The 25,000-nt window shown below is 48.6% G+C and overlaps 7 protein-coding genes across 8 annotated transcripts in view; 5 read left to right on the forward strand and 2 right to left on the reverse strand.

Annotated features, from left to right (window-relative positions):
- Positions 1 to 1,933, forward strand: part of CNBD0520 (hypothetical protein) — a gene marked incomplete at both ends in the record, with an annotated part of 5,987 nt that extends 4,054 nt beyond the window's left edge. Inside the window, 2 exons of the mRNA XM_770909.1 lie at positions 1 to 1,095; positions 1,149 to 1,933. The exon at positions 1 to 1,095 is cut by the window's left edge and continues 1,172 nt beyond it. Of these exons, the coding sequence (XP_776002.1) occupies positions 1 to 1,095; positions 1,149 to 1,933 (1,880 nt within the window). The remainder of the gene's footprint in view (positions 1,096 to 1,148) is intronic.
- An 880-nt stretch (positions 1,934 to 2,813) lies between these two features.
- On the forward strand, positions 2,814 to 5,952 carry CNBD0530 (hypothetical protein; the record flags this gene model as incomplete). Its single annotated transcript, XM_770910.1, has 8 exons — positions 2,814 to 3,164; positions 3,227 to 3,331; positions 3,390 to 3,455; positions 3,507 to 3,961; positions 4,012 to 4,222; positions 4,279 to 4,591; positions 4,656 to 4,760; positions 4,841 to 5,952. The coding sequence occupies 8 exons, from the start codon at positions 2,814 to 2,816 to the stop codon at positions 5,950 to 5,952; spliced, it is 2,718 nt and encodes a 905-aa protein (XP_776003.1).
- An 835-nt stretch (positions 5,953 to 6,787) lies between these two features.
- On the forward strand, positions 6,788 to 9,709 carry CNBD0540 (hypothetical protein; the record flags this gene model as incomplete). Its single annotated transcript, XM_770911.1, has 11 exons — positions 6,788 to 6,897; positions 7,022 to 7,122; positions 7,258 to 7,346; positions 7,458 to 7,545; positions 7,662 to 7,772; positions 7,825 to 7,884; positions 7,932 to 8,133; positions 8,189 to 8,354; positions 8,404 to 8,463; positions 8,521 to 8,550; positions 8,600 to 9,709. 11 exons carry the CDS (start codon positions 6,788 to 6,790, stop codon positions 9,707 to 9,709), a joined length of 2,127 nt encoding a protein of 708 aa, XP_776004.1.
- Positions 9,710 to 10,063: 354 nt separating this feature from the next.
- On the forward strand, positions 10,064 to 12,138 carry CNBD0550 (hypothetical protein; the record flags this gene model as incomplete). The annotated part of the gene is made up of 10 exons (XM_770912.1): positions 10,064 to 10,084; positions 10,214 to 10,405; positions 10,455 to 10,528; positions 10,580 to 10,952; positions 11,001 to 11,125; positions 11,179 to 11,510; positions 11,561 to 11,759; positions 11,816 to 11,831; positions 11,883 to 12,036; positions 12,089 to 12,138. The coding sequence occupies 10 exons, from the start codon at positions 10,064 to 10,066 to the stop codon at positions 12,136 to 12,138; spliced, it is 1,536 nt and encodes a 511-aa protein (XP_776005.1).
- Positions 12,139 to 13,029: 891 nt separating this feature from the next.
- On the reverse strand, positions 13,030 to 15,749 carry CNBD0560 (hypothetical protein; the record flags this gene model as incomplete). The annotated part of the gene is made up of 7 exons (XM_770913.1): positions 13,030 to 13,281; positions 13,331 to 13,429; positions 13,484 to 13,873; positions 13,923 to 14,458; positions 14,513 to 14,670; positions 14,725 to 15,200; positions 15,258 to 15,749. 7 exons carry the CDS (start codon positions 15,747 to 15,749, stop codon positions 13,030 to 13,032), a joined length of 2,403 nt encoding a protein of 800 aa, XP_776006.1.
- A 592-nt stretch (positions 15,750 to 16,341) lies between these two features.
- Positions 16,342 to 20,348, forward strand: CNBD0570 (hypothetical protein; the record flags this gene model as incomplete). 2 transcript variants are annotated; one of them, XM_770915.1, is made up of 9 exons in its annotated part: positions 16,342 to 16,565; positions 16,635 to 16,878; positions 16,931 to 17,790; positions 17,846 to 18,048; positions 18,107 to 18,741; positions 18,795 to 19,259; positions 19,316 to 19,714; positions 19,770 to 20,014; positions 20,081 to 20,348. In XM_770915.1, the coding sequence occupies 9 exons, from the start codon at positions 16,342 to 16,344 to the stop codon at positions 20,346 to 20,348; spliced, it is 3,543 nt and encodes a 1,180-aa protein (XP_776008.1). The 2 variants fall into 2 exon arrangements, with proteins under 2 accessions (XP_776008.1, XP_776007.1); XM_770914.1 differs by having other exon boundaries at positions 19,770 to 20,348.
- Positions 20,349 to 21,801: 1,453 nt separating this feature from the next.
- Positions 21,802 to 24,999, reverse strand: CNBD0580 (hypothetical protein; the record flags this gene model as incomplete). The annotated part of the gene is made up of 13 exons (XM_770916.1): positions 21,802 to 22,484; positions 22,537 to 23,665; positions 23,724 to 23,796; positions 23,851 to 23,967; positions 24,017 to 24,027; positions 24,095 to 24,100; positions 24,152 to 24,206; positions 24,259 to 24,330; positions 24,380 to 24,437; positions 24,488 to 24,617; positions 24,672 to 24,719; positions 24,768 to 24,891; positions 24,938 to 24,999. The coding sequence occupies 13 exons, from the start codon at positions 24,997 to 24,999 to the stop codon at positions 21,802 to 21,804; spliced, it is 2,568 nt and encodes an 855-aa protein (XP_776009.1).
- Position 25,000: the final 1 nt, after the last annotated feature.

Below are 25,000 nucleotides of genomic sequence, written 5' to 3' on the forward strand. Positions count from 1 at the left end.
CAACCAATGGATCGTCTGTGGCTGCTTCTAGGCTTTGCAAGAACGTTGTGGCTGCTTCAAAACCACTGAGCAATGTAGTTATCCCGGAAATACGCCAGTTACAAGCCGAGCTCGAGCATCATGCCCTTTGGAGGGAAGAGGCCAGCAAGGTTTTAGGCGTTCCAGTTGCAAGACTTGCCTCTACCATTGATTACATCCGCAGCGCGTTTGAAAACAGCCTTGCACCAGATGACGATGCGCACAACAATCAGAGGGTCTGTTTCTGTCGGTCGTCACCAGCAGATAACATGGTTATGTGCAAAGTTTGTCAGCACAGCTACCATCCCCGATGCGTAGATGTGTCCCTCCGCCATGTTCCAGAAGAATTCAAGTGCGCTATGTGCCAACGTTTGCCCAACGACGATGGCCCCTCCCTCGATGCTTTCATTGGTCTAATCTCCCCACAACGTTGGAACTTCCTTATAAATCCATTGGAGTTTGAACTCGCTCAATATATTGCTTCTGCAGCTATCCGCTACGCTCCTCAAGCGTTCCGCCTGGCTGATCCCCTCAGTCTTTCTCCTCCTTGCCGGGATTTAGAATTGCTTCGACATACTATCCGCAAGATCTATACCTTGCCACTCGTATTTGACGCACGTAACTCTCAGACTAACGAACGCTGCGTGTTCGTAAACTGGCTATTTAGGAGGATGCAAGATGCTATCAGGATGAAGGCGAAAGAGATCTCATTGTCAACTGTTGGTGTGCAGTCGAAGGTGGGCCGTAGACCTTCTGTGGCTTTGGCAGCTGGGCAATCTACTTTGATGAACAGTGAAAATGGGACGCTTTCAGGACGCGCAAGACCTCGTCGAAGAGCACGTATCATTCTTGCAGAATCACATCCTCACGAGTTTTATTGTCTATGTGGGATGTCGTCCGCGGGCGAAAATACTACTGCACAGATTGAGTGTCCCAAATGTGGACAGGGATACCATGCGGGTTGCGTCAAGATGACGGAGGGGCTTGCAGGGAAGTCTGTTTGGACATGCCCATGTTGTACAGTTCGAGATGGGAGGCATTATCAAAAGGGTGTCGAGGTTCGAGTTCAGCTCAGCTGTAAGTTGTCCACGTTATGGATTTTGGATATATAATTGATCAATTGAGGATAGCACATCGCGGAACGGACCAATTTCTTGACTATCACACCATCATAAACGATTTTGCGGACCGCTTAGTTGTTATAACAAAACCTACTTCTGCAAGCGCCATTACTCTGGAGTGCATCGACTTCGTGCCTGCACGTATTCCGAATAATGTGAAAACGATGGAAGAGAGGGAAGACTCTTTGAACAGGATTAAAAAGAGGAAATCTGGAGGAGTTGACGGAGGTTTCCGGAATGAGCAAGCAACGAACAACCCTGTCGCCCATGGTTTGAAGACAGTGGCTGCCAAGGGTTTTATGGGCCCTCCCTCGACAATACTCAACAAGATCCCCACACAGACAGCAAGCTCTGAATTCGGTGGCTCCTCAGTTGCTATGGGTGCATTACCTGACACGCAAACAAAATCCAGCGCTGTGCCACGCACCATTTACACCCCTGCCGAGTCGAATGCCAATACTTCCGTTTCTTTGTTGACACCCACAATCCAAAACCGGTCAACTTTCGACTTGCGTTCTGATTTTGGTCTAGAATCTTGTTTCTCATCAACGCCCGTTGCTACCGGAGCGTCTACTACGTCCATAGTGCGGCAAAACGGTTGCACCGCATCAGCCACCACTATATGTTGCGAAGGACGAGCAACGGCTGTAACTGGGAAGAGTGTTCTTGACGACAATATCGATTCACGTGAAGGCTCTGAAGAAAGGTATTCGTATTCGGATATGGGAGAATTCACTGCCGTTAAGGAGGGGCGTCATGTTGTCGATGAAGATGTTACTATGGAGAACCAATAAGAGGTTAATGGATTATTGCCACGTTTACGGCATGCGAGATATAAGAGAAGGCGCTTGTAGGACAGTCGGTGATCGTCTCTTCTCATCTCATGATTCTATGGTTGAATCCCGCTTTAAGACGTATATGCGGATTATAACCTGATATGCCGGTCTTTATATTTAGTTGAGTATATATGAGTTGCATTTGGTGGTGGGTAAAGTTAATTTGAGTTTGACATTTTTACCCCCGTAACTTTCAGAGTATAAGAACATTGCTCCCACCCCTCCGCCCCTGTATAGTTATATAAGTATGCTACTAAAAATGTAAAAATGGTTCCGTAAATATGGTTAAGAAGCGTGCTCATAGAATGATTGAAATTGGACAAACAAGAACGAAAGAAACAGTGGTTTTAAAAGCATCACATCCACCAGCAGATCAATCACACGGTTTCAGGGAGACAAAAACAGAATTATGGACCGAAACGCGACCAAAAAAAATAAATGAATTATTGCCCTTTGGCCTCCCATACTACTGGCTGTTTATTTACGGCGGCCGCGTACGATGGAAGGGCCATAGCCCTCCTGTAACGGGTGTCCTTATCCTTCCCCTTTATTTATCTCTTGCTCATACACTCCATACATCCTTGGCCGCCTGCTCCGCTCATACTCCCTGCAAAAAGATCGAAAGTTTGCCAGATACGAGCACAATTCCGCCAATTCCCCACCCACGCACCCTTCCTCCCCTGTTCCGTTTCCCGCTTATTTCAACTCTTTAATTGTCTCTCCTACGACCCCAACGCACAGTACGACCTGCTATTCAAATGTACACATACTTCTAATTATCAAGCATCCATTAAAGCAAGACATACTGTAACACTGCGTCTACAAACCACACTTTCTCATGGCAGCACCGTACCACACCGTCTCAGATCCGTCATACAACTTTTTTCCCGCTCCTATTCCTAGTCACTTCATACCCACTCGTCCGGGATTGGCCACCACTTCCCCCACATACTCTCCATCTGTCGATCAAGGACCGTGGCCCCAGGCTCACGTCGCTCCTTCTGTTGTTGGTTTGCCAGTGGTGGGCCCGATGTCCATGCCCGGTCCACGGATATCTCGCTCTTCAGCCTCGGGGTCATCTGGCTCGGGTGTGATGATAGAGGAGCAGGAGGCACAAAGAAGAAACCCTCTGGTAGATTTGATGGAAAGTGAAAAGCTCTACGCGGAGCAATTAGGTCTGATCATTCGGGTGAGTTGCTTGATCTTGCCCTGTACCCTCAATGATTTACTCGGCTCACAGCTGCATCGTAGCGAGCCGCAGGTGCATGGTCTAGAAAAAACTTTCCGCCAGCTAAGCTAGATTCCATGTTTAGATCTGTGGAGGCTGTGTATCGGGCGAATAAGGGGTTTGGGGAGGTCAGTCCTAGATACAACCTCGCAATTACCGAAAGAGGTCCGCTGACAATGGGTGCAGAAACTGAGGGAGATAGGGCCAAATCCATCTAGCCCTAAGGCCCTCGGGGACATTCTGATGCGATGGGTGTGTTTTTATGCCATTTCTCAGTATATACCAAGCTGACATACATTAAAGATAGACGACCTTGAGCCAGCATACCATAGATACGCCACAAACTTCTTGTCAGGTTTCGACTCATACCTTCCTGTCATCCGTAACCCACTTCTACCCGGCATCCTGGACGAAATATCGTCAAGCTCAAATCCCACTCCACCCTTGACTCAATGGACGCTCGACGCTCTGTTCATTCTTCCTTATACGCGTTTACGATACTATCGCAAGTTGTACGGGGGACTCCTTCGAAGCACCAAAGAAGGAAGAAGCGATCATATGCTATTGGTGATGGCGAATAAGAGACTAGAGAAATTGGTTGGCGAAGTAGAAGCCAGGTTGGAACTGGATGTCAGCGACCACGCGGAGAAAAAGCCTATGTGCTCGTCCCCTGAAAGCGTTAAGATTGAAGAAAAAGACAAGGAAAGACTCAGCAGGAGCAGTTCAGCGTTAGACAGCTCCATGGAATCCCATAGAAAGTAAGCATCATTGACGTACTTCACTCGTGCGATTCACTGACTGATCTTAGTATCTCACCGTTCAGCAGCGGAATTGAAAGCCACAGCTCAGGTGGTTCTATTGTAACCAGTATCGCGCAATCTGCCCAAAGACCGCCAGCTGCCCAATCTCCTGTTGGGACGGCCCCTGCTACCACATTTGCAATAACATCACCCTTGTCTGATCTTGAGTTGAGGATAGATCCAGAAAAGACGATTGACTTATTTACTATGAAACTCAAGGTGAACTATTTTTCGACTCGCACGTTGGAAGTACAAGTACTAATCATCATTACTAGAAATGTAAACTACAGATGAATCCCCCATTCCTGCCTTTTAGTCGCTCTCTTCGCTCATCACACGATGTCACCCTTTACCTCACGCCTTCAGCAACCGGTCAACCGGTCGTACATAAGCGTGCCCACATTTTCATCCTCAGTGACCTTTTCATCATTGCTGAATGGATGGAAGCGGCCGACAAGGCATCGAAAATGCAGCAGATTGCCAGAGAACAACCTGAAAGAGTGGGCCGTGGTGGACCCATGCCTGAAATGTGGCTCAGTTACCCTCCTCTAGCGGGAAAGCACTTGATGGTGGCGGAAGGGCTCCAAGGTGAGTTGAGAGACGTTGACGATAGAAGCAAAGTTTAACGCAATTCTAGCAAATGTTCTAACAGTGATGATTATGCGGAAAGAAACCTTTACGATTCACACGGAATCAGAAATTGCGAAGGACCAAATAATGAGAGATCTTATTGATTGCATAGACTTTGCTTCTTCTGGTAGGTCACTGCAGTTTCGGGCTCCAAGCAACTTCCTGATTAGTATCTCTCTTGGTCAGTCAATCGACCACATAATGCAGCTCCCTCACCCGTTGAATGTCAACCTCTGACCTCCGCTGGTCTCCCTGTCACTCGTTTCCCTGCACCAATCACCAAAACCCCGGCCCTGTCTACCAGTTCTCGTGCAGACGACGCCAAACAAGCAAAAGCCAACGCCCATGACCTGGTTTCCCAAATTGAAAAAGTATCTCTGGGGACGGAGGAGTGTGCTGTATGGCCACAAAGTTCGACGCAACCTCCGCCACAGCAAATGTCCATGCCATTTGCTGTAGTTGGACCATCGGCCGTGACCACACCACCTCCACGAGGGACAAGTCTTCGCACGCGAGGATTTCCTCCCAGCCCTAAAACAAATCAAGTCCCTTTTTTTCAACCTGGACTAATCATGCCATCCTCCAGCACACAAATGTCTGCCCTCCCTCCTGTTCAGGGCATGTCTTATCCTCAGCAAGATCAGCTACCTACGAGTCAACCACCTTCGAAATCTCCCTCTGGCCAGTCCGTCGCTTCAGGCCCTCTGCATCTACGAATGCAACAGGACCTTCCAGCAACATCTTTGGGGGTTTCAGGGTCTTTCGTATCTGACCAACGTCATGGGTCAAACTCGTTGGCGCCCCGTGCCAACGCGCTCGGATCGAGGTTTCTCGAACCGCTTCGCCCGCTGGAGCCATCATCGGCAATGTTTACCAATAATTTCCCCGGACGAGTGTCACCATTGGGTGTGAGCAATAATGATGATTCCCCACCACAGTCCCCTATTGAAGAGGATATTGCTTCGTTAACTGGGCCCACTATCATCTCTGCGCAGATGAAGTGTAAGGTATTTCTGAAACAGTCTCATCAGCAATGGAAGTCTCTCGGTTCTGGAAAACTCAAACTCTACTCTCAGGCCGTTGGCCATGTCAAACAACTGGTGGTTGAATCTGATTCATCATCCAAACAATTGTTTATATCGACCATCGTTCTTACGGATGGTGTTGAAAGGGTGGCGAAGACAGGTGTTGCGGTGGAAATATCAGATCGGGGCAAGCGTACAGGGATTGTATATATGATCCAGTTAAGAAATGAAAACTCCGCAATGGGGCTCTTTGAGAGCTTGTTAGCCGGGAGTGATAGAGCGGTGCAACTGTAGACTTTATGCTTGTGGTCTTGTGGTTAGATGTGCAGATATTGAATATGAAACGCGCGACCATATAGCTTGCTGTTCACATATACAGGTATATACTACATACATGAGACAAACTATTATGAGTGACGCTGGTACTTAACAGCAAATGCAGCAGCAGGCATCGGCAACAAAATTGCACCATAACAACATCATTCTTCCAATGAAAATGGTCATCAATAGCCTTGATTGTTTATTATAGGGCGCGTTATTATTAAGGTTTATATGTATTACTTTGAGGTGAAAGAGGTGCTGCGTGCAGCTGCTGTATAGCCAAATCCCGGCGACGGGACTAATTCCTACAGTGCGTGTGGTGGTGGTGGTGGAAGAAGAAGAAGAAGAAGAAGATAGTAGTAGAAGACATAAGGATGAGGTGGCATAAATAGGCGGAGGCGTGGTGGCCACGTGGCTATGGGCAGCTGCAGTATGGCCTCCAAAATGGGTCGCGAGAAACTCGCCCTTGAGGTTGTTAGCGATTCCTTGCGTGGTCAGTTCGCTATCGTGACAGTATTCAGCAGCAGTGGATCCACTCCCTACTCCTCCTCCGCCGGCCGCCTCCTGTCCACAAGGATACATCCCCCACGTGAGTATCGTTTACTCATCTAGTTCGCCCCCAAACCCCATCTGCCCTCTATGCTGTCTGTATCCACTCTCCCGGCGGAAGCCTCCCACCTCTCTTCCAAAAATGGCTTTCATTACATTTCGCTGTTCCTCTGCCGATATTTCAAACTAATCAAGCTTGCAGGACGTTCGTTGGCGCCCTCATATTACGCTAGTACTCCACAAATCCTCAACGACCAAAATGCACCCCGGCGTATTACACCGTCGCTTTCTCAACGACCTTTCAACCTCTCTGTTCTCTTTTGTCCTTCCTCTTTTGCCACCTAGTGAAGAGCTCAGTGTCAAGGAAGAGTGAGTATTGTTTCTGACATTCTTATCCATCTCTTGTGTGTTCGACGCACCCGCAAGCGAGGTGGCGCGTTGAAAAATTGTTGACTGTGAAATCAAGAATGTATGTCTGACCATGATTTTTTAGGGTGCGATGTCTTATCGAAAAACTTATTAAGGGGCTGGAGCCATCTGCGAGGTTATTGAGTTTTGGGAGCAGCTGTAATTCTTTCGGCTTGCGGAATTCCGGTAAGTTCTGCCTGTTGGTCGGGTGTTGGAACTCCTATGCAGTCCGTTTGTCGAAAGCGATGTCGAAAACAATGTGGGAAGTGACGTCGAAAGCAAGAAAGCAAGTATGTCGTATGAGCTGCTAATCAGGAGTAGATATGGATCTTGTCGTCTTGATTGATGACCCTAATGCGAAAATAGACCCGGGAAATTTCGTTGAAAGTATGGCCGCACTTCTCGAGCGCGTAAGTCAGAATCTATCATTTTGCGCACCAGTGCCCTCGTTATCCAGGGGACTTTTTATTATGCTGGCTTTCGGAGCATTGACCAAATGAACTAATGTTAGTTGGCCGTAGGAGACTAATTTCAACGTCAAACCACTCCCGAGGGCAAGAATCCCTATCCTGAAACTTGAGCTTGCCCCCTCTCCCGCTCTCCCTTTCGGTGAGTTACATCTCGGATTTTGTAACAGTATTTGAGAATCTTGGGCGCGTATGCTCCCTCACTGCCCATTCCAGCCCTCTCGCCGTTCGCTGACCTGAAACCATGTCGTTAAACAGGGATTGCGTGTGATATTGGGATCGAGAACAGGCTTGCCATTGAGAACACCCGTCTGTTGTTGACTTATGCGACGATTGATCCTGCAAGGGTCAGGACCCTCGTACTATTCCGTGAGTTAAGTGTCTGCGAAACCGCGCCGGTTACTGAGGGCGCTATATATAGTAAAAGTATGGTCCAAAAGACGTAGAATCAACTCTCCTTATCGCGGAACACTCTCTTCTTGTGAGATTTTTTCCGCCAAGACATAATCAATGACTAACAGATAATAGATGGCTATACCCTCATGGTGCTTTATTTCCTTGTGCATGTAAAGCAACCGCCTGTACTCCCCAATTTGCAGCGTATAATGCCCATGCGGCCCCTGGAGGAAGAAGAAGTCATGTTGGAAGGAAGGAATGTGTATTTTTTTGACGACGTAGAAACCCTGAGGAGAGAATGGTCTAGTGTCAACTTTGAAAGTGTCGGAGAGTTGTATGTCCTCATGCTTCCTCAACCTTGAGCATAGTTTTACGCTGACATCATCTAGGCTGGTCGATTTCTTCCGATACTTCTCCCATGACTTCCAATTCAATAATTCTGTTCTCTCTCTCCGAGCAGGACAGCTGACGAAAGAAAGCAAAGGCTGGGTCAATGATATTGACGTTGGAGGTCTGAATGAAATGGCCAGAGACAGAAATAGGCTTTGTATCGAGGTAAGTGCAAGTGCAATCAGTCGCGGTAAGTGATGCTGACGATCTTCAGGACCCGTTTGAAATTACTTATAATGTGGCGAGAACTGTGACTAAAGATGGCTTGTACACTGTGAGTCGTTATGCAAATTGCTATGAGTCTCCCTACTTACCGCGCATTATTCACCAGATTCGAGGAGAATTCATGCGCGCTACAAGAGTATGTAAACAAGTTGGAATGTCGTTGTAGAGAGCTGACATATCGATAGATCCTAACTCAACGACCGGAACGCGCCGTTCTTGCTCTCGCTGAACTCTGTCGTGAGCGTGAGGATGAGCTTCAACGAGCCCCTCGTTCCTCTTCTCCAGCTCCTCGAGCTCTGTCCGCTGCTCGCAGCAATTTTTCTGGTGCCCATGCCCCGAGCGCATGGAGATCTCATTCACAAGCCCCCTTTGATCGTCTCACACCTTCAGGTGTGCACGAATCGCATGGCAGAAGAGGCGAGGACGACATACCTGAGTATTCTGCGCAGGACCTTTGGCTGCAAAGTCAGGGTGCCAATCTGGGTGGCGTGCAAGTTGGTGGTCTTGGTTTCGGATTTGATGATTTGGGCGTTCATGGTGCACGTGGTCGAGACACTGTTGCGCGAGGGCTTGATACTCCCAGTGGCGCTTATCGTAATAATCCCTCTGCTCGTCGCTCCGCATCTGCTTATGGAGGCAACGCTGCGTCTACCTCGGGCACTATCTCCGCCCCACTGAGTCCGCAGCGGATGTATGCGCAACTGGAACTCGGCAAAGGAATTGGCTCCGGTTTGGGATCTCAGCAATTGTGGGCTAGCTACGATCCAAGGCTGCACGCGAGTGCGGGTATGCCGATGAGCATGTCAGGACCTTCAAGTTTGAGAAGTCAGAGTCAGCAGGGGACCTCGCGTTCAGTGTCGGGACCGAATCTTGGTGTTCCTGCCTCGGCTGGAGGTTCTTCAAGAGGGAGAGTCTTTGCACCATTTGATGCGGCGCCTATTCAATCCTCTTCCAAAGCTGTCGGCATTCCAGTGGTAGCGCCAGCTCCTGGTTCAATTGGAGCCTCTGGTTCAGCACCCCATCGCGCGGTTGCCGACACCAATGAGAACGGTTCTGCTGTCAACTTCATTAGCCCTAGTACTCTGTTATCCCCTTCAACGGGCGCTTCAGCTTTGCCCGATACACAAGCAGTTGGAGTGCGAGGAATGGATGCGCTTGTAGGGGATTTTAGACAGCTAATTGTGAGCGGGACAGGGACGATAAACCCTCCTCCAAAGGTTGCAACGAGCAGTAGCGCCGGAATTGTTGGGGAGAAAACGGAGCACCCGGATCCCGCGGTCGAGAAACGGTCGTAGAAATCAATACCATACATACACTCAGGGTGGCTTAGAGGAGGGGACTTTTGTCTGCTTAGCAGGTGCTAGTGCAAAAAGAATATCCTGTTTCATTGAATCAATAGTTCGCATATATGCATCATCATCAGGCAGTCATGGTGAACGACGAATAGTAATCGACGACGACGAGCGACGCGACGACCACAGCAGCTTGAAAATGCCACGTAAGGATTGTGCCACGACGGATTTATCGGCGGGAGCGGCGGCGGCCATGTTCTGCCGTCTCCGACCGTCTCTCTCTGCGAAGCCTTCCACCGCGCTTGTCTTCATACTTATCCTCTTTTTCCTTACACTCTCCAAACATCTTTCTCCACAATGTTCGCCAGACAACCTCTCGTGAGTATCGTTTCCCCTCTTTCCATGCCCAGGTTTCCTTCATATCTCTATCTTTCCCTATTCCAGCGATCGTGCCTTCGAGTTCACCATGGCTTTGTCGCTGACTAAATTCTGAATCCTTGGCTGTAGTCACAAAACCTCCTCCGTCCCCTTTCTCGCCCTTCATCCTCCTTTTCTCGTACTTCCACCATCCCTAAACTTGCTTTCCTCCAATCCGCCCGTGGTTTCGCTTCTGCTTCTGAACCATACGACGTAGTCATCATCGGCGGTGGACCTGGTGGGTATGTTGCTGCTATCAAGGCTGCTCAGCTCGGTTTCAAGGTGAATGACGCCCGCATAGCTACTTGTACCCGGGGCTGACTTTTAACAGACCGCCTGTATTGAGAAGCGAGGTGCTCTTGGTGGCACTTGTTTGAACGTCGGCTGTATCCCTTCCAAAGCAATGTGCGTAAAGTCTTGCTGCATGCATTCCCATAACTAACGATTCTCATGTAGGCTTAACAACTCTCACATCTTCCATCAGACGCAACATGACCTGAAGAACCGTGGTATCGATGTTTCTGGTATTCAGCTCAACCTTCCAAAAATGCTCGCCGCCAAGGAAGCGTCCGTCAAAGCTCTCACCGGCGGTATCGAAACTTATCTATTCAAGAAGAACGGCATCGATTACATCAAGGGCGAGGCCTCCTTTGAGACTGCCAACAAGCTCAATGTCAAGCTTTTGGAAGGCGGTGAAACTCAGGTTGAGGCAAAGAACGTTATCATTGCTACTGGCTCTGAAGTGACACCGTTCCCTGGTCTGGAAATTGACGAGGAGAGGATTGTCAGCTCCACTGGTGCTTTGGAGTTGAAGGAGGTGCCCAAGAAGGTGAGCTGACCATTCTCTTCATGTCCTTGCTTTCAATAATGTGATTAGATGGTCGTCATTGGCGGTGGTGTCATCGGTCTTGAACTCGGCTCTGTTTGGTCTAGGTTGGGTGCCGAAGTCACCGTTGTCGAGTATCTGGGAGCCATTGGCGCCGGCATGGACGGCGAGATTGGGTAAGCTACCTCTCTGCAGCTAAATGATGTTATTTTCGTTGACTGCTTTTTAGCAAGCAGTTCCAGAAGATCCTAACCAAGCAGGGCTTCAAGTTCAAGCTCAACACCAAGGTTATTTCCGGCCATAGAGAGGGTGACATTGTCAAGCTCAAGGTCGATTCTGCTAAGGGCGGTAAGGAGGAAACCATTGAGGCCGATGTTGTCCTCGTCGCCATTGGTCGACGACCCGTTACCACAGGTCTCAATCTCGAAGCGATAGGCGTTGAAACTGATAAGAGGGGAAGGATTATCATTGATGACGAGTTTAACACCAGCGCCAAGGGTGTCAAGTGCATCGGTGACGTTACTTTTGGTCCCATGCTTGCTCACAAGGCTGAGGAGGAAGGTGGGTTGATCATTGCATACATCTGTCTCTCCTGTCTAACTTCGCTATAGGTATCGCTGCCGTCGAAATTCTCAAGACCGGCCATGGCCATGTCAATTACGATGCCATCCCATCTGTTGTTTACACTCATCCCGAGGTCGCTTGGGTTGGTAAAAATGAAGAAGAACTTAAGGGTGCTGGTGTTCAATACAAAATCGGCAAATTCCCCTTTGCTGCCAACTCTAGGGCCAAAACGAACCAGGACTCTGAGTAATTTTTTCTCCTTTTCTGAAATTTGTTAACGCATACTGAACGGTCTTTGCTAGGGGCTTTGTGAAATTTGTACGTTCACCCTTGTCATGTTGATGGCGATTATCACTGACGCCATCATAGATTGTTGAGAAAGAGACTGATCAAGTTCTCGGATGTCACATCATCGGCCCCAACGCGGGTGAAATGATCGCTTCCGCTACCCTTGCCCTCGAGTACAAGGCGTCTGCCGAGGATATCGCCCGGACATGCCACGCTCATCCCACATTGTCAGAGGGTAAGTCTGTTCCCTTTTTATTGGAACTCCCACTGATAATATGTAAATGTAGCCTTCAAGGAGGCGGCTTTGGCATCCTATGATAAGACCATCAACTTCTAAATGTAACGGTTATTTCACAAATATTATGCATGGTGTCTAACAGTTATTACATGCTTATCACGTTGGTTTGTGATAAGGATAATGATATACAGTCGTCTTCTTCAGTTCCAGAACCTTCGAATCCTGACATTGGGCAGATCCGGAACCTTTTTGGATGCATTTCAGGTTGTCTGCCGCTGTACAGACAGTTGAGATCCGGACATTTGGGCAGATCCGGATCCGGAACCTCTTTGGGGGCTGATTTCCCGATCTCTAGTCCCATCAAGCCGCAACTCTTTCACCTCCAGAGTACTAATACATATATATAAACCTTAGTAAAAACGCGCCTATAAGCAAGGCTATTGGCTACTTTTCATTGGAAGATTGCATAGCAGAGATGAACACCAACTTTATGACCGTTATGCATGAAACTGGGATATTTAAAGGTCAAATATTCATCCCTAGGAAGAAATGCTTGATTCTTCAGTATTGTCTTATGAAATGCTATGTCTTGATACCTCCATATGCATAAACAATGGTATGGTCGTTTGAAAATGGTCGAAAAAGGCCAAATTCACCCCGACGACAGTCTCACCCAAAAGTTGCATTTTGCGACAAGCCCCTCCTTGGAACTTCGTGCCTCGTCGGAGACGAGCCAATGTCCGTCGAGGGGCTTGTCGAGCCTATCAAATAGCCTTGCTTATAGGCGCGTTTTTATTAAGGGTTTATATGCATTACTTTGGACGTGAAAGAGGTGCAATTAGGTAATTAAATTATTATTGTCCTGATCCAACCCCCTTCGTCGAGAACCGGAGAATCAAGATTCGGAACCCCCAAACCGTTGCACGGTCATGTTCCGGATCTGAGGAAGACGATTGTACTGACGAGAAACAACATTCAACCCGTGGAATATCACCTTGAGCTCGGAGCTGTCACCGTTTTAGTCGTCCTTTCCCTCTCGAGCACATCCAGTAATTTGATAGATTTTTGAACCACATCCAGATTCCTTGACTCTTCGGACAGCTTTTTGAGTCTTGGCTTCAAGAGATAGGGTTCGAGAATATCCAGTATGTTCTGTCGAGGACGATGAGTTTTGGCAGATGACTCGAGAAGGTTGTGGTACGTGAGGATCGCTGGGATCTTGAGCGGATCTCGGGGTACATTCTGGCAAATAATAAGCACTGGCCTTGGAAAGTAGCACATAAAGACACACCAATGCCTCCGACAGCACTTCTAACAGTTCTACTCTTGCCGTCAATGCTGTCCGTAGCTTTTCATTGCCCAAAGACAGATTCACCAGGACGTACATGGCCTATCCACAGCATCAGCACATCATTCTTATAGGTTAAGGCGATTGTCGACTCACGGACAGTCGAACTTCAGAGAACATTGCCGCTCCCTTGTCGCTTAGTAAATCCACCAAGAAATCCAAAAAACCTTCTATTCCACCACGCTTCCCATCAACGTCCTCACCTCCCAGCCTTTCCACCATCCTCGTCACCTCTGCACCCGATTCTTCCGCCAAAAGGTTCTGAACGACCTCTAGACCTTGTTCCTGAATATCTTCGGGCATCGAGGATGAGATGATTTGCCGAAGCCAGGAATATGTAAAGATAGACATGAATGAACTTTTAGTCGGTGGATCGGCGTGAAAGAGTAAGTTTTTTATTGACCATAGGGCGTTAAGAGCTAGAGGAGTGTAGGAAGAGTGGGTCAGGTGAACTATGATGGGTAGGGTATTGTCCGAAAGTATTACCTGGGTAAATTTTCGTCAGAGTTGGCTAGGTCAATGAAAAGAAGCTTACAGGTCTAAAAGGCGAAAAATCGGCAATGAGATTACAAATAGTGGCAGTAGCAGCAACTTCCACCGTCCACGCAGCATCTCCCAGAACATCATCCATACCTTCACTAGACTTGATCTCTAGCTCCCTCTTCAGAAGGTTTACAACTTCATTGCCAACACCTTCGTCCACCATACCAGTCCTCATAACTGATACTGCGCGGCTCAAAGACCGGGCAAGTTGGCAGGCTGCAGCCCTTACTCCGTAACTTTCGTGAGTTAAGGAAGCTCTGAGAATTCTGAGCGGGGTGAGGACAATGGGACAGGAAGGCGACGAACCATCTAGTTCAGGGTAGTCTGCGATGACGCTTCGGGTGCGGTTGTAAGCCATTGCCAAAGAGGCAAGGGCTAAGAGATAAGATTCGAGCGAGCGAGCGTATAGATCAGGCGAGAGAGTCGACTCCAGTTCGGGAAGTGAGCAAAGTTTTTCCAGGAGCTGATGAGGAATCTTGTGCTCGCAAGCCGATCGCTGAAGCACGGGTTCATCTGATACAAGGGCAGCTATATTGTATATACACGTTAGCTAGATCTCACTACTGAGTATGTAGAACTCACCGAGGATGAAGTTGAGCTTGACACGTTCTTCTTGATCGTCAGTTTGTAACAATCTCATGAGGTCGTTGAGTATCTGCTCCGTGATGTCTTCGTGGGGTATACGCCTAACACGATTGTCATAGTATGGCCCTTTGTCATTTTTCACAATGTTTGTTACACTTCAATGGCGCAAGGTGAGTACTTGTAGTGCACCGTCGAGGATGCCGACTCACCATCCAATAGCAGCCAGGCGTACGGCACGATGGGTACTCTTGGCAGTCTCGAGGATATGAGGAACGACGACTTCTAACTGACGATCGTCTATCGCATTGACCTTATCACCCTTGTATGGCGGAAGCCACTGTCGTATCTCGCCGCAAATACCACTGTCACCCTTGGCTATAGCTCCCAACAAATCGAGATATGCTTCCATCAGCTTGGGTCTGCTATGTCTGTCGAACAGTTCATTATCAGGTTCGATGATGTTAATGAGAAGATGACTGAGTATAAAAAATGTAGACCATGGGTTTAAATCAGCTTTAGAGCTTTGTAATGGTGATGCCGTTGGTTGCTCGGGACTTATCCACGAGACAAGAGCTTGGAGGTTTGAGGGGAGCGCGACGAGACGTGAAAAGAGTTGGTACACTGGGAGGACTACTTGATGATTTGAGGAGCTGAGAAGAGAAAGAAGGATAGAAAGATTGCCCGGCTACATGGTGTGGCATGAGTAAGGAGGACGGCGAAATGAAGAACATAACGAGCTCACTTCGAAGACAACGGTGAGAGCCGCGATGGCGTCGTTTCTCCAGTACTTGTCTCGAGACCTATCGGCGGGTGTCTCTCGCAGGACGTTTTCCCCGACAAGGCCTGTGCCGACAACCTTTTTCTCTGCACCTACACCCCAAACCTGGCCCCATACCATGTCAGCTGTTGCAACTAGCACATTGCGAAGTGCGCGGAGGAGTGCGGTGAGCTGCCGGTGGACGGAAGGATGTTGCTGTGTATGCACGAGGGGGTGTATGAGGTGGAGAAGGCGTGCAGGAGCGTTGTTTGTAATGATGGGCCTGAGAGTGAGGTTGCCTACGGTTGCGATGGATGCGAGGATGACCGCGGCCTCGTGTACGGTGTCTGGGGAATTTGCGGGGTGGAGGAGGAGAATGAGTGCCGTGAGTGTGTTGGTGTCCGCTGCGAGCTGCACCTTCTTCCAGGTGTTGCCGATGACCGAGTTCTTGAGCTGCCTGAGTGCGGGGAGATCCATCGTGGGTACAAGCCATGCAGCACACAGAGGAGCGATGCTGCTCCATTTTCATCCTTGCTCCGAGAGCGGGTGACGATACTCAGCGGGCATGTCCGTTCCCGCGTGGCACCCACGGCGGACGTGCCCGGGATCACGTGACAGACAGGGCCGCGAAGCTGCATTATTTTCGTATTTTTCAGAAGTGGCCGCCCGAATGTCGCGCTGTACTATATACTCTGTCCACGCCATGCTTCCCCTCCGCGTGATCGCCCGCTCCAAGGGCCCGCTCCGCGCCAGCATCCGTGCCTGCCTCTTCTCCTCTCCTTCCGCCTCGCGGCTACGCCCTGCAGCGCCCGCCCCTCACGCCACAGACTACCACCATCCCCTTCCCCCCCTCCCCTCCCCCTTCCGCACACAGCCCCTTCTCAACCTCCCCTCCCCGCTCCCGAATGACATATCGCCCCCGCCAGACTCGCCACAGGCGTCTCTCTACCCTTCTACTGGGGTCATAGACGCCATCTCTATGATCTCTATATGTCTCAGACGGCCAGAACATGTCCCTAGAGCATACCAAATATTTACACAGCTTCTTCATGACACGCCCACTGGCCAGATGAGAATACCAGAAGCCAAAGTATGGGCAATGGTCATTGAAGGAGTGGCAAGTCTCGGTAACGTCCACAGCCATGGGTCTAGTGCTCCAAAGTGGAGGGGAAGGGCCGCGAGATTAGTAGAGCAGTGGGGAGAGACACACGGCGCGCGAGGTTCGAAAGAGCCAGCTGGTCTGGATCGTGACGGTTTGAGGGTCTACCAGGGCTGGTTCAATGGTTTGATCAAGTAGGTCTTCTTTTGTCTCATAAACCCAACATCAGATGCCTAGCGCAACACGACTAATGCTGTTGCTAGCTCCCACTCTCCTCTGGATCCCATAATCCCTTACCTTGAACACTCTTCTCTGCCCATTTCATCTCTTCTCCAAGGCCTCGAACCTTCCGCGTTACCATTAGCTTGTCAGGCGGTCATTGAAGCCGCCGACTCTCACTCTTTGCCGGGTCTTCGACAAGATGTCCTCGCTTTCCAGGGGCTTGAAAAGCAAAGACGAGAGGAACTCGTCTCTGAAGTAATTGAGGAGGTCACGCCCGTAACAGAGGTTCGTGAAAATCATATTACATCACATAGATCTACTAACTTCCAACCTTTAGAATGCTGGCAAATCTAGCAAGCAAGCACACGTCTCCCATCGTAACGAAGCTCGGTTCGCCATCGCCAATCTTCGTCAAGCTTTATCCGCCATAGACTCTTCCTCCATTCCCGTAAACCGCCAACGTGCACTTGAGAATGCATCTCTCCAAGCAGCCCGCGCAGAACTCGAAGAGAGCGCCAAACGTATCCAAGCAGCCGGTGACACATCCACCCTTCAACGATCTGTCCTTCAATCATGGATGCATACTTGGCTTGGTGAACTCACTGTAGAACTCGAGAAGCGTATTGCGTCCATGCAGGCCGAAATTGACGCTCTTCCAGAATCCAAAGCCGCTGTCACCCCTCCTAAATACTCCGCCACTGCTCGCATGAAGCCTCAGGTTCTCCTCATGTACCTCTCCCTTCTCCCGGTTGATAAGCTCGCCCTTATCACTATCCTCGAAATCATGCGCATGTCCGGATCAGGCGGTATAGCTGATGGTATGAAGGTTCTGAGAGGCATGGTTGCCGTCGGCAAGGCTGTGGAAACTGAGTTTAGGGCAGAAACGATCAAGAATGTTGCTGGTGTTGATTCGTATCACTGGTTGAAAACTATCGATCCCCAAACTCAGAAACCAAGCAGACAACTCATCGGATCAGTTTGGAAAAAGATTGGAGAACAGGCGAATCAAGCAAAGCGTGTAGGTAAAAATGAAGGTGATAAAATTTTGCCTCCCAACCACGACGACATGCAAGATATATGGACCCCTGCCTGGTCCCGGATGATTCAGCTCGGCGTCGGTTCCGAGTTGGTCGATGCATTGTTAAAAGTGGCGAAGGTCGAACGAACAGCCAAGGATCGTAACACTGGTGAGATGATGTGCGTATAAGCCCATTCTCTTTCATGTATCATCTCATCTGACCAGCGTTCATAGAACGGAGCTCCAGCCGGCTTTCACTCATGCGTACGAGTACGTGCGCGGGAAGAAGCTTGGCGTCATCAAACTTAACCCTGTGGTTGCTGCCCGCCTAGCAAAAGACGACATCGGCGTAGTCATACATCCTAAGCACCTGCCAATGCTTGTCGAACCTAGACCTTGGACAGCCCATAATAAAGGCGGTTATCTACTCCATTCAGGTAAGTCAACTGAACGGACTTTCAGAGATATGTCGCTGAACATTTTATTTCGTTCCAGTCCCCGTTATGCGCTATAAAGAGTCCTTAGAACAACAGAAATGGCTCAAGGCAGCGTCGGAAGAAGGACATCTTGAACCAGTATTTCACGGTCTAGACGTTCTTTCTTCAACCCCTTGGCGGGTCAATCGTAGAGTGTTTGACGTCGTGCTCGAGTCTTGGAATAGAGGCGAGCCGATCGCCGATATTCCTCCATCAGAAGACAAAGCACACTATGAATTTCCCGAGAAACCTGATTCATCTGATCAAGATCCGCAAATGAGGGTCCAATATGTGGAGAAGACAAAAGCCGTCTTGGCCCAACAAAGAAAGGACCACGCTGAAAGGTGCAAGTTCAATTACAATATTGAAATTGCGCGCTCCTATCTTAAAGACACTTTCTATCTTCCCCACAATATGGATTTCCGAGGAAGGGCTTATCCGATCCCTCCTCATCTGAGTCCTGTAGGAGACGACCTTTGTCGAGGTCTTCTTACTTTTGGTACCAAAAAACCCCTTGGTGAAACAGGTCTGAAGTGGTTGCAAATCCACTTGGCAAATGTGTATGGTTATGACAAGGCCAGCTTCGCTGAAAGAGCAAGATTTGCGCAGGAACACGAAGCTGATATCTTCGATAGTGCCGACCACCCCTTGGACGTGAGTTGCCCTCTAATCACCTTATCTCGTTTGTATGGCTGAAACGGTTTCAGGGAAAACGGTGGTGGCTGAAAGCTGAAGACCCATGGCAATGCCTCGCCACATGTTTTGAACTCGCCTCCGCTTTACGCTCGCCCAATCCTTCAGCCTATGAGTCGTCTCTTCCTGTTCATCAGGATGGCACTTGTAACGGTATGCAGCACTATGCTGCTCTTGGTGGCGATGTTCGTGGTGCCAAAGCCGTCAACCTCGAAGCAGGAGACCGGCCAGCAGATATCTATACCGGTGTCGTCGACATAGTGAACAAGGTGGTCGAGGAAGACAAGAAGGCCGGTCACGACATCGCGTTGTTAATCAAGGAACCTCTCGGGAGAAAGGTCGTAAAACAGACAGTAATGACTACAGTCTATGGAGTAACTTTCGTTGGTGCACGAGACCAGATTGCCAAGCAATTGCACGCTAGAGGTGATATTGCACAGGAGCACATATTTGCCGTATCAAGTTATATTGCTAAAACTGTCAGTCCTCTGTCAGTATTCTTTGAAGGTGACTGCTGCTGACTTGCCATGAACAGGTGTTAAATTGTATCGGTGACCTTTTCTCTGGAGCCAAGGCCATCATGGACTGGCTTACCACGTCTGCCCGTTTAATCTCTAGATCGATTCCCCCAGCTCGTGTCCAAGAAGCGGCCACTAATTTAACAAACACCTCTCGCACAGGCAAGGTCACTTCCCGGGCTGCCAAAGAATTTATGAGTGCGGTCATCTGGACGACCCCTCTGGGTTTGCCTGTTGTGCAACCATATAGAAAAGCGCACAAGAAGCAGATCATGACCGCTTTACAATCTGTGTACATCTCAGACCCCAACGCTCCGTCAGAAGTCAGCCCTCAAAAACAAGCAACCGCTTTCCCTCCGAATTTCATTCACTCTCTTGACGCCACTCATATGCTCCTTACCGCTCTCAAGTGTAAAGTATGTCTTATCTTCTTCTTCAATATGTTCGCGAAACTGACGTCTGAACCGCAAGCAAAATAACTTGGCCTTTGCAAGTGTGCATGATTCTTACTGGACTCACGCTGCTACAGTCGAAAAAATGTCCGACCTTATCCGAGACACCTTTGTAGAACTTCACTCTCAGGATCTTGTCGGCAAACTTAGAGAGGATTTCCTTGACCGATATGGCGAGTACTGTATCCCAATACAGTCAGCTAAAAATATATCTACCACCGCTGCCAAGCGTAAAGCTGCGACTGCCCAGCGGAGAAAAGCCATGTCTGTAATGTTGGCTGAACATGATGGCGGCGAAGAGTCTTTTACCAACTCCGATCCTGATGGCAGATTCGATGACGCTATATTAAATGCCGAAGTTGATCTCATTGCATCAACTCCTGAGCAACTCGATGTGAAAGCTGCAGAGGCTATATCTCTCCCTACCGATGGAATTGTAGAAATAGCAGGTAAATCTGGCTTGGACGATGAGGAAGTGGATATTTTCCGTGCAGGAAAGCAGAATTGGGTCAAGTTTAGGGATGTCTTGCCGCCTTGTCCTCCTAGGGGTGTTTTCGAGGTCCGTAGGGTAAAGCAGTCCGCCTACTTCTTTTCCTGAGCTAATTCCAATCACCGTTATCTATGTATCATGCATCATATTGCGTCTGATTTTGTTTTGGTTTCCTGTGATCATTTTGGTAGCTAACATTTATGGACCGAAACGCGACCCAAAAAAAATTGAATTATTATTTATTTGCCCTTTGGCCTCCCATACGTTTAGGCCTCTCATAAATAGAGTAGCTGCGCAGTGTCGTCAGTGGACCTCTTTCGTTGACTGCTACCGACGGGCTATCTATTACGTATGATGTTCATTTGGTTTTTTTTCTTCCTATTATTAATAAACCAATACTGTCTGAAGCTTTGACACATTTATTATGAAATTTCAGCACATTCTTTCATTGCCATCTGCATGCGCCTGACTTCTGGGATGTCAGTACACCTTTGGAGGGTGGGCTAAGGGCGGACATCTTCCTATCCGTCCAACGAACTGGTCGCGTCCAGTCAATGAACGAAGAAGAGCCTCTCTGTTATCATCTTGTCGGTCCGCGTCTTCATTCGTTCTTGGACCATCCTCCGCAATCCTTTCTCCGACAAAATTCCACTCGAGGCTTTCAAGAGCATAGATTTTCTTGGTATGATTATTGGTGTCTTCCTTGCAACTTTCATCATCGCCCTATTCTCCACTGACTTGAGATGTTGACCATTTAATTAAGACCTACGTCTTGCATGCGGCGCCTTCTTCACCTTCTGCAGATGGGAAGCCGATAGATGTCTCATAATAACTCCAAGGACTCTTTCCCGTCTGATGGCCGTACTCATCCACCAGATCTAGCTTCGCTCGCTTTTTGTCCTTCCCGCTCACAATGTCACAATTCAATCTCTCTGCCCGCTCTCCAACAACTGTCTGCACGCAGTAGTCATCCTGGCAGCGCTGTTAGACGGACGAAACAAGCAAATGATGGGTTCCAAATTTTATGTACTTTTACGATATAGGAAATGCCTTTTTGCATTCAAAAACTCGTCGAGCATCTCTCGATTGCCAGTACGACAGTCAAAAAATCCGTCAAAGAAGAATTCTCCAGTAACTCGTTTGTTTACCTTCCCAAGTCCTTCATTCTGTTTTCTTTTTCTTTTTTGAGCTTGGGTTCGTTTTGATTCACGAACGGCTCCGGTTTTGTATAATATGGGCTGGCATTCAAGTCCTACTTGGAGTCATTTACACTTCCTCTCCTCATTTCCACCGGCCAAGTTCCAGCTTCTGCAGTCCTCCGACCAAAGACATCCTCGTGTCAGCTGCTTCCTCTACCTTCCTCAGCTCCTTCTTCCATCAGTCAATTTCCTCTTCAGTATAAGTTCAAAATGATAAATTCGAACCAATGACATATATATAACCGTATATCAATAACGTCGCAACTTATGAAAACCACTTATCAAGTCAATATTAACAGGGCTGGTCATCATTCAAGGCCGAAGTAGATATGGCCCAAAAAAGATGTGGTTATGTAGAGCAACTAAGGTACGGAATCATTTCTCATCCTCATCTCCCAACTAGCCTCGCCCAGCCCATTCGATAGCTGATAATCAGTTTGGTGTCCTGAAGAGGCGGCCAGTCTACTTTCGCCCCCCCCGGTTATAAAGATTGCGTTCTCCCGAGCATCAACCCCTACGGGATGTGCAGGGAGGTCCTCCGGAGTAGTATACAGGTTACGATCAGAACACATAGCTGGGATGGTCTGCGATGGCGTATGCTGTTTGCTGCTTACAAAATGGCTGAGAACCGCAGCTCGATCTTGGAATACCGATGGATCCAAAGATGCAGCACGTGTAAAAGAATGACCATTTGGTATGGCTGCATTGGTCGAATATGGGTTATATGGATTATATGGTTTATAAAGGGGGTTATTGCGATATGGTGATGAGTGTAAAGCTCTGGTCGACCCAATAATGCGGCCCGACGGAGGAAGGCTGGGTGTCATTGATCGATGACGTTTTATTAGGTTCAAGGTATCATGGGTTGCTTCTCCGACGGAAATCGCATTAAGTGGTACTCCCAGTCTTGGCCATTCAACGTCAACTGGTAAACCATGGGGCGCGCCGGCTGGTAGGAAATGCGCTGAAATATCATTGGTAACGTGGCTGCCGAGCAAAGAAGCTGAAGACAGGGAAATAGATGTCTGGTTACCGCGATTGGGTGCTACAACCATGTATCAGCTACAAGCGATGCCTGCTGTTTGCATAAAACCTACGAGATACCTCCGTGCTGACCGCACTCGATTTGGACTCTTCCCCTATCACGAAACTATCTGTTGCCGTCGCATATACATGGGCACTTCCCGCCATGGCATCCACTTGAGCTTCGAGGTACGTGGTTATATCATCATCCGCGCCTTCTGAAGCCTCCGTTTTCATGCGTTCACTCCTATCTCTCCCTCCACGATCTTGCCTCTCATGCGTTTTGTAATGCTGTGTAAGATTATCGCTGCGGCTGAATCGTTTGGCACATCGAGAGCATTCGTAGGGTCTTTCCTGGGTGTGTGTTCGAACATGGCGCTTGAGATGCTCAAGCCGCTTGAATAGTCTGCCACACGAAAGAAGAGGACAGCTGAACCCTTTTACTGTCGAGTTCTGCAAGACTGGTCTGCCCGGAATAAGAGGCCCGAGAGGCTGCAAGGACAACCTTGGAGCCATGTTGAATGCATTTGCGGCAGACAACTGATCATAATTGGCAGATAACTGTTCGACGGTCGCAGCAGCAGTGGTAGGTATAATGTTGGTTGCCCACGGCTGCCGCGATAACATCTGAGACGGCAGTTCGTGGCTCGAAAGGGTGGTTCCCGAGGTTGACTGTAAGGAGGGAAATGAGATATACCTGGTCGACTCGGACGCGGTGATCGCCATCGTCGCATGACTATCTTCAGATAGATTAAGGGTAGGTGCTGAGGATTGTGATGTTAAGGCTAGATCCCTCTCGAAACCATTTCTTTCGACTCGGCCTGCTCTTTCGCTTTCAGACCCACTTTCATCATCTCCGGTGTCGCAATCGGAGATTGTGACGCTGTCCTGCCGAGTGCTCTGCTTGTTATCTCGCAAGGCCTTTCTTCTCCCCTGTTTATAGGCAGGACTTCCCTTCAACAAAGAGCGTGGAAACAACACGCTGCTGGCTGTCGTTAGGCATCTCAATTGATCTTCAGTGTTGTTCAGGATATTTTCGGGCGACGGTGGGGTGCTAACAATGATGCTGTTGTTCTGGATAATAGAAGATGGCAAGGAAGATGACGAAATAAGATTATTAGGAGGCAAAATAAGGGGTGTTTTGGGCACCGTTGCACCTTGATCATGATTCGCTAACTGCTCTGCTGGGGTATCACGAGTGCTCTGCGAGAAAAGATATCGTCAAATGAGAAAACATGCAATACCCAATACCAAGGCTTACTGAGTTGACAGATTCTTCTAAGCCAGGTTGTTTGCCCGCGAACTGTTCGAACAGGCTTCGCCTCGGATCATACCTGGCAATACAAGGTCAATGGCATAGTTCGTGTCATAAGACTTCCCTTACTTACCTAAAACTCCGTGCTGGCTCACCCACTACGATCGTCGTTGGTTCCAACCCCATTTTCTCTCTTTTGAGATCTCTCTCCAGGGCGTCTAGAAACAATCGATCATGAGGCACCGAGAACCTGCGGAAAACGTTAATTCGCTACGTAGTCCTCTGTGGGTACGACTAACCAGTAGAATACCTATGAATAGATTGATTACATGTCTCGTAAACAAAAAAGTACTATCATCAATGAACGGACACCTCACCTTTTGCTAAAACTAGGTGTTAGTTCGAAACTGATGTTATCGAGAAGTAAGACTTGCCTTTTTTTGCGTCCTAATACAGCCATTGCGGAACAAAAGGTCAAGGAAAGGTGACCTGCCAACTATATCAGCGCCAATTATTTTCTCCCGAAAACCATTACACTCACTTAGGTTCCTCAAGACAAGCATCTGTCCCCGGTTTGAGATTCCTCAGATCAGAGAATACGCCTTCTTCGAATCTGATAGCTTGAAATCAGTCGGAGCGCTGCTACTCTGAATCGTGCATACTTTTTCATATTCCGTACAGGCCTGGAAAAGGCCTTAAAACGAAAGACCAATGCTCTGACTAATCCCTAGTTAGTTGTTGTTCTCGTTGATTCGCTCGGTTGAGCTCACTTATGTCGGTACCAGTAATGTGATACAGCCCATTCCAGAAGACACAAGCTACATACTCGCCGTTTGGCAAGAGGAAACGATTCAAGTTGGGATGAGGAGAGGAAAGTGAATTATCCTGGAATGACGAGTTCTGTCTGCTGTGAGCCAACTCTCCAAAACGATTTAAACGCCGCATTAGCCTCACCGTGCGCTCTCCCGTTCCCATCCACCTCGTAGGAGCTGTGGCAAGAAACTGGGTAGGTTATGGTTAAAAGTTTCCTCAGCCATAGTGTTTACTCACGAACTGCAATCTGCTCAGGTGCTTCACTAAGTGACTTTCTCTTTCAGTCAGAGGCCTAGGAGCCAGATTTGTGGGAGGTGGTAACGATGTCGTCGGGGTCATGCCTCTGTGCAATATAGAAGGCCTTCGCCAAGTAAGTCTACGTTGAAATTGAACAAGAGAATGCTCACGATGCGCTCTGGATGGGCCAACCATGAGAATCGCCCGTAGCAAGATGTTTGTTAGACCCCATA

Source organism: Cryptococcus neoformans, chromosome 4 (assembly GCF_000149385.1).
Source record: "Cryptococcus neoformans var. neoformans B-3501A chromosome 4, whole genome shotgun sequence".
NCBI classification, from domain to species: Eukaryota; Fungi; Basidiomycota; class Tremellomycetes; order Tremellales; family Cryptococcaceae; genus Cryptococcus; species Cryptococcus deneoformans.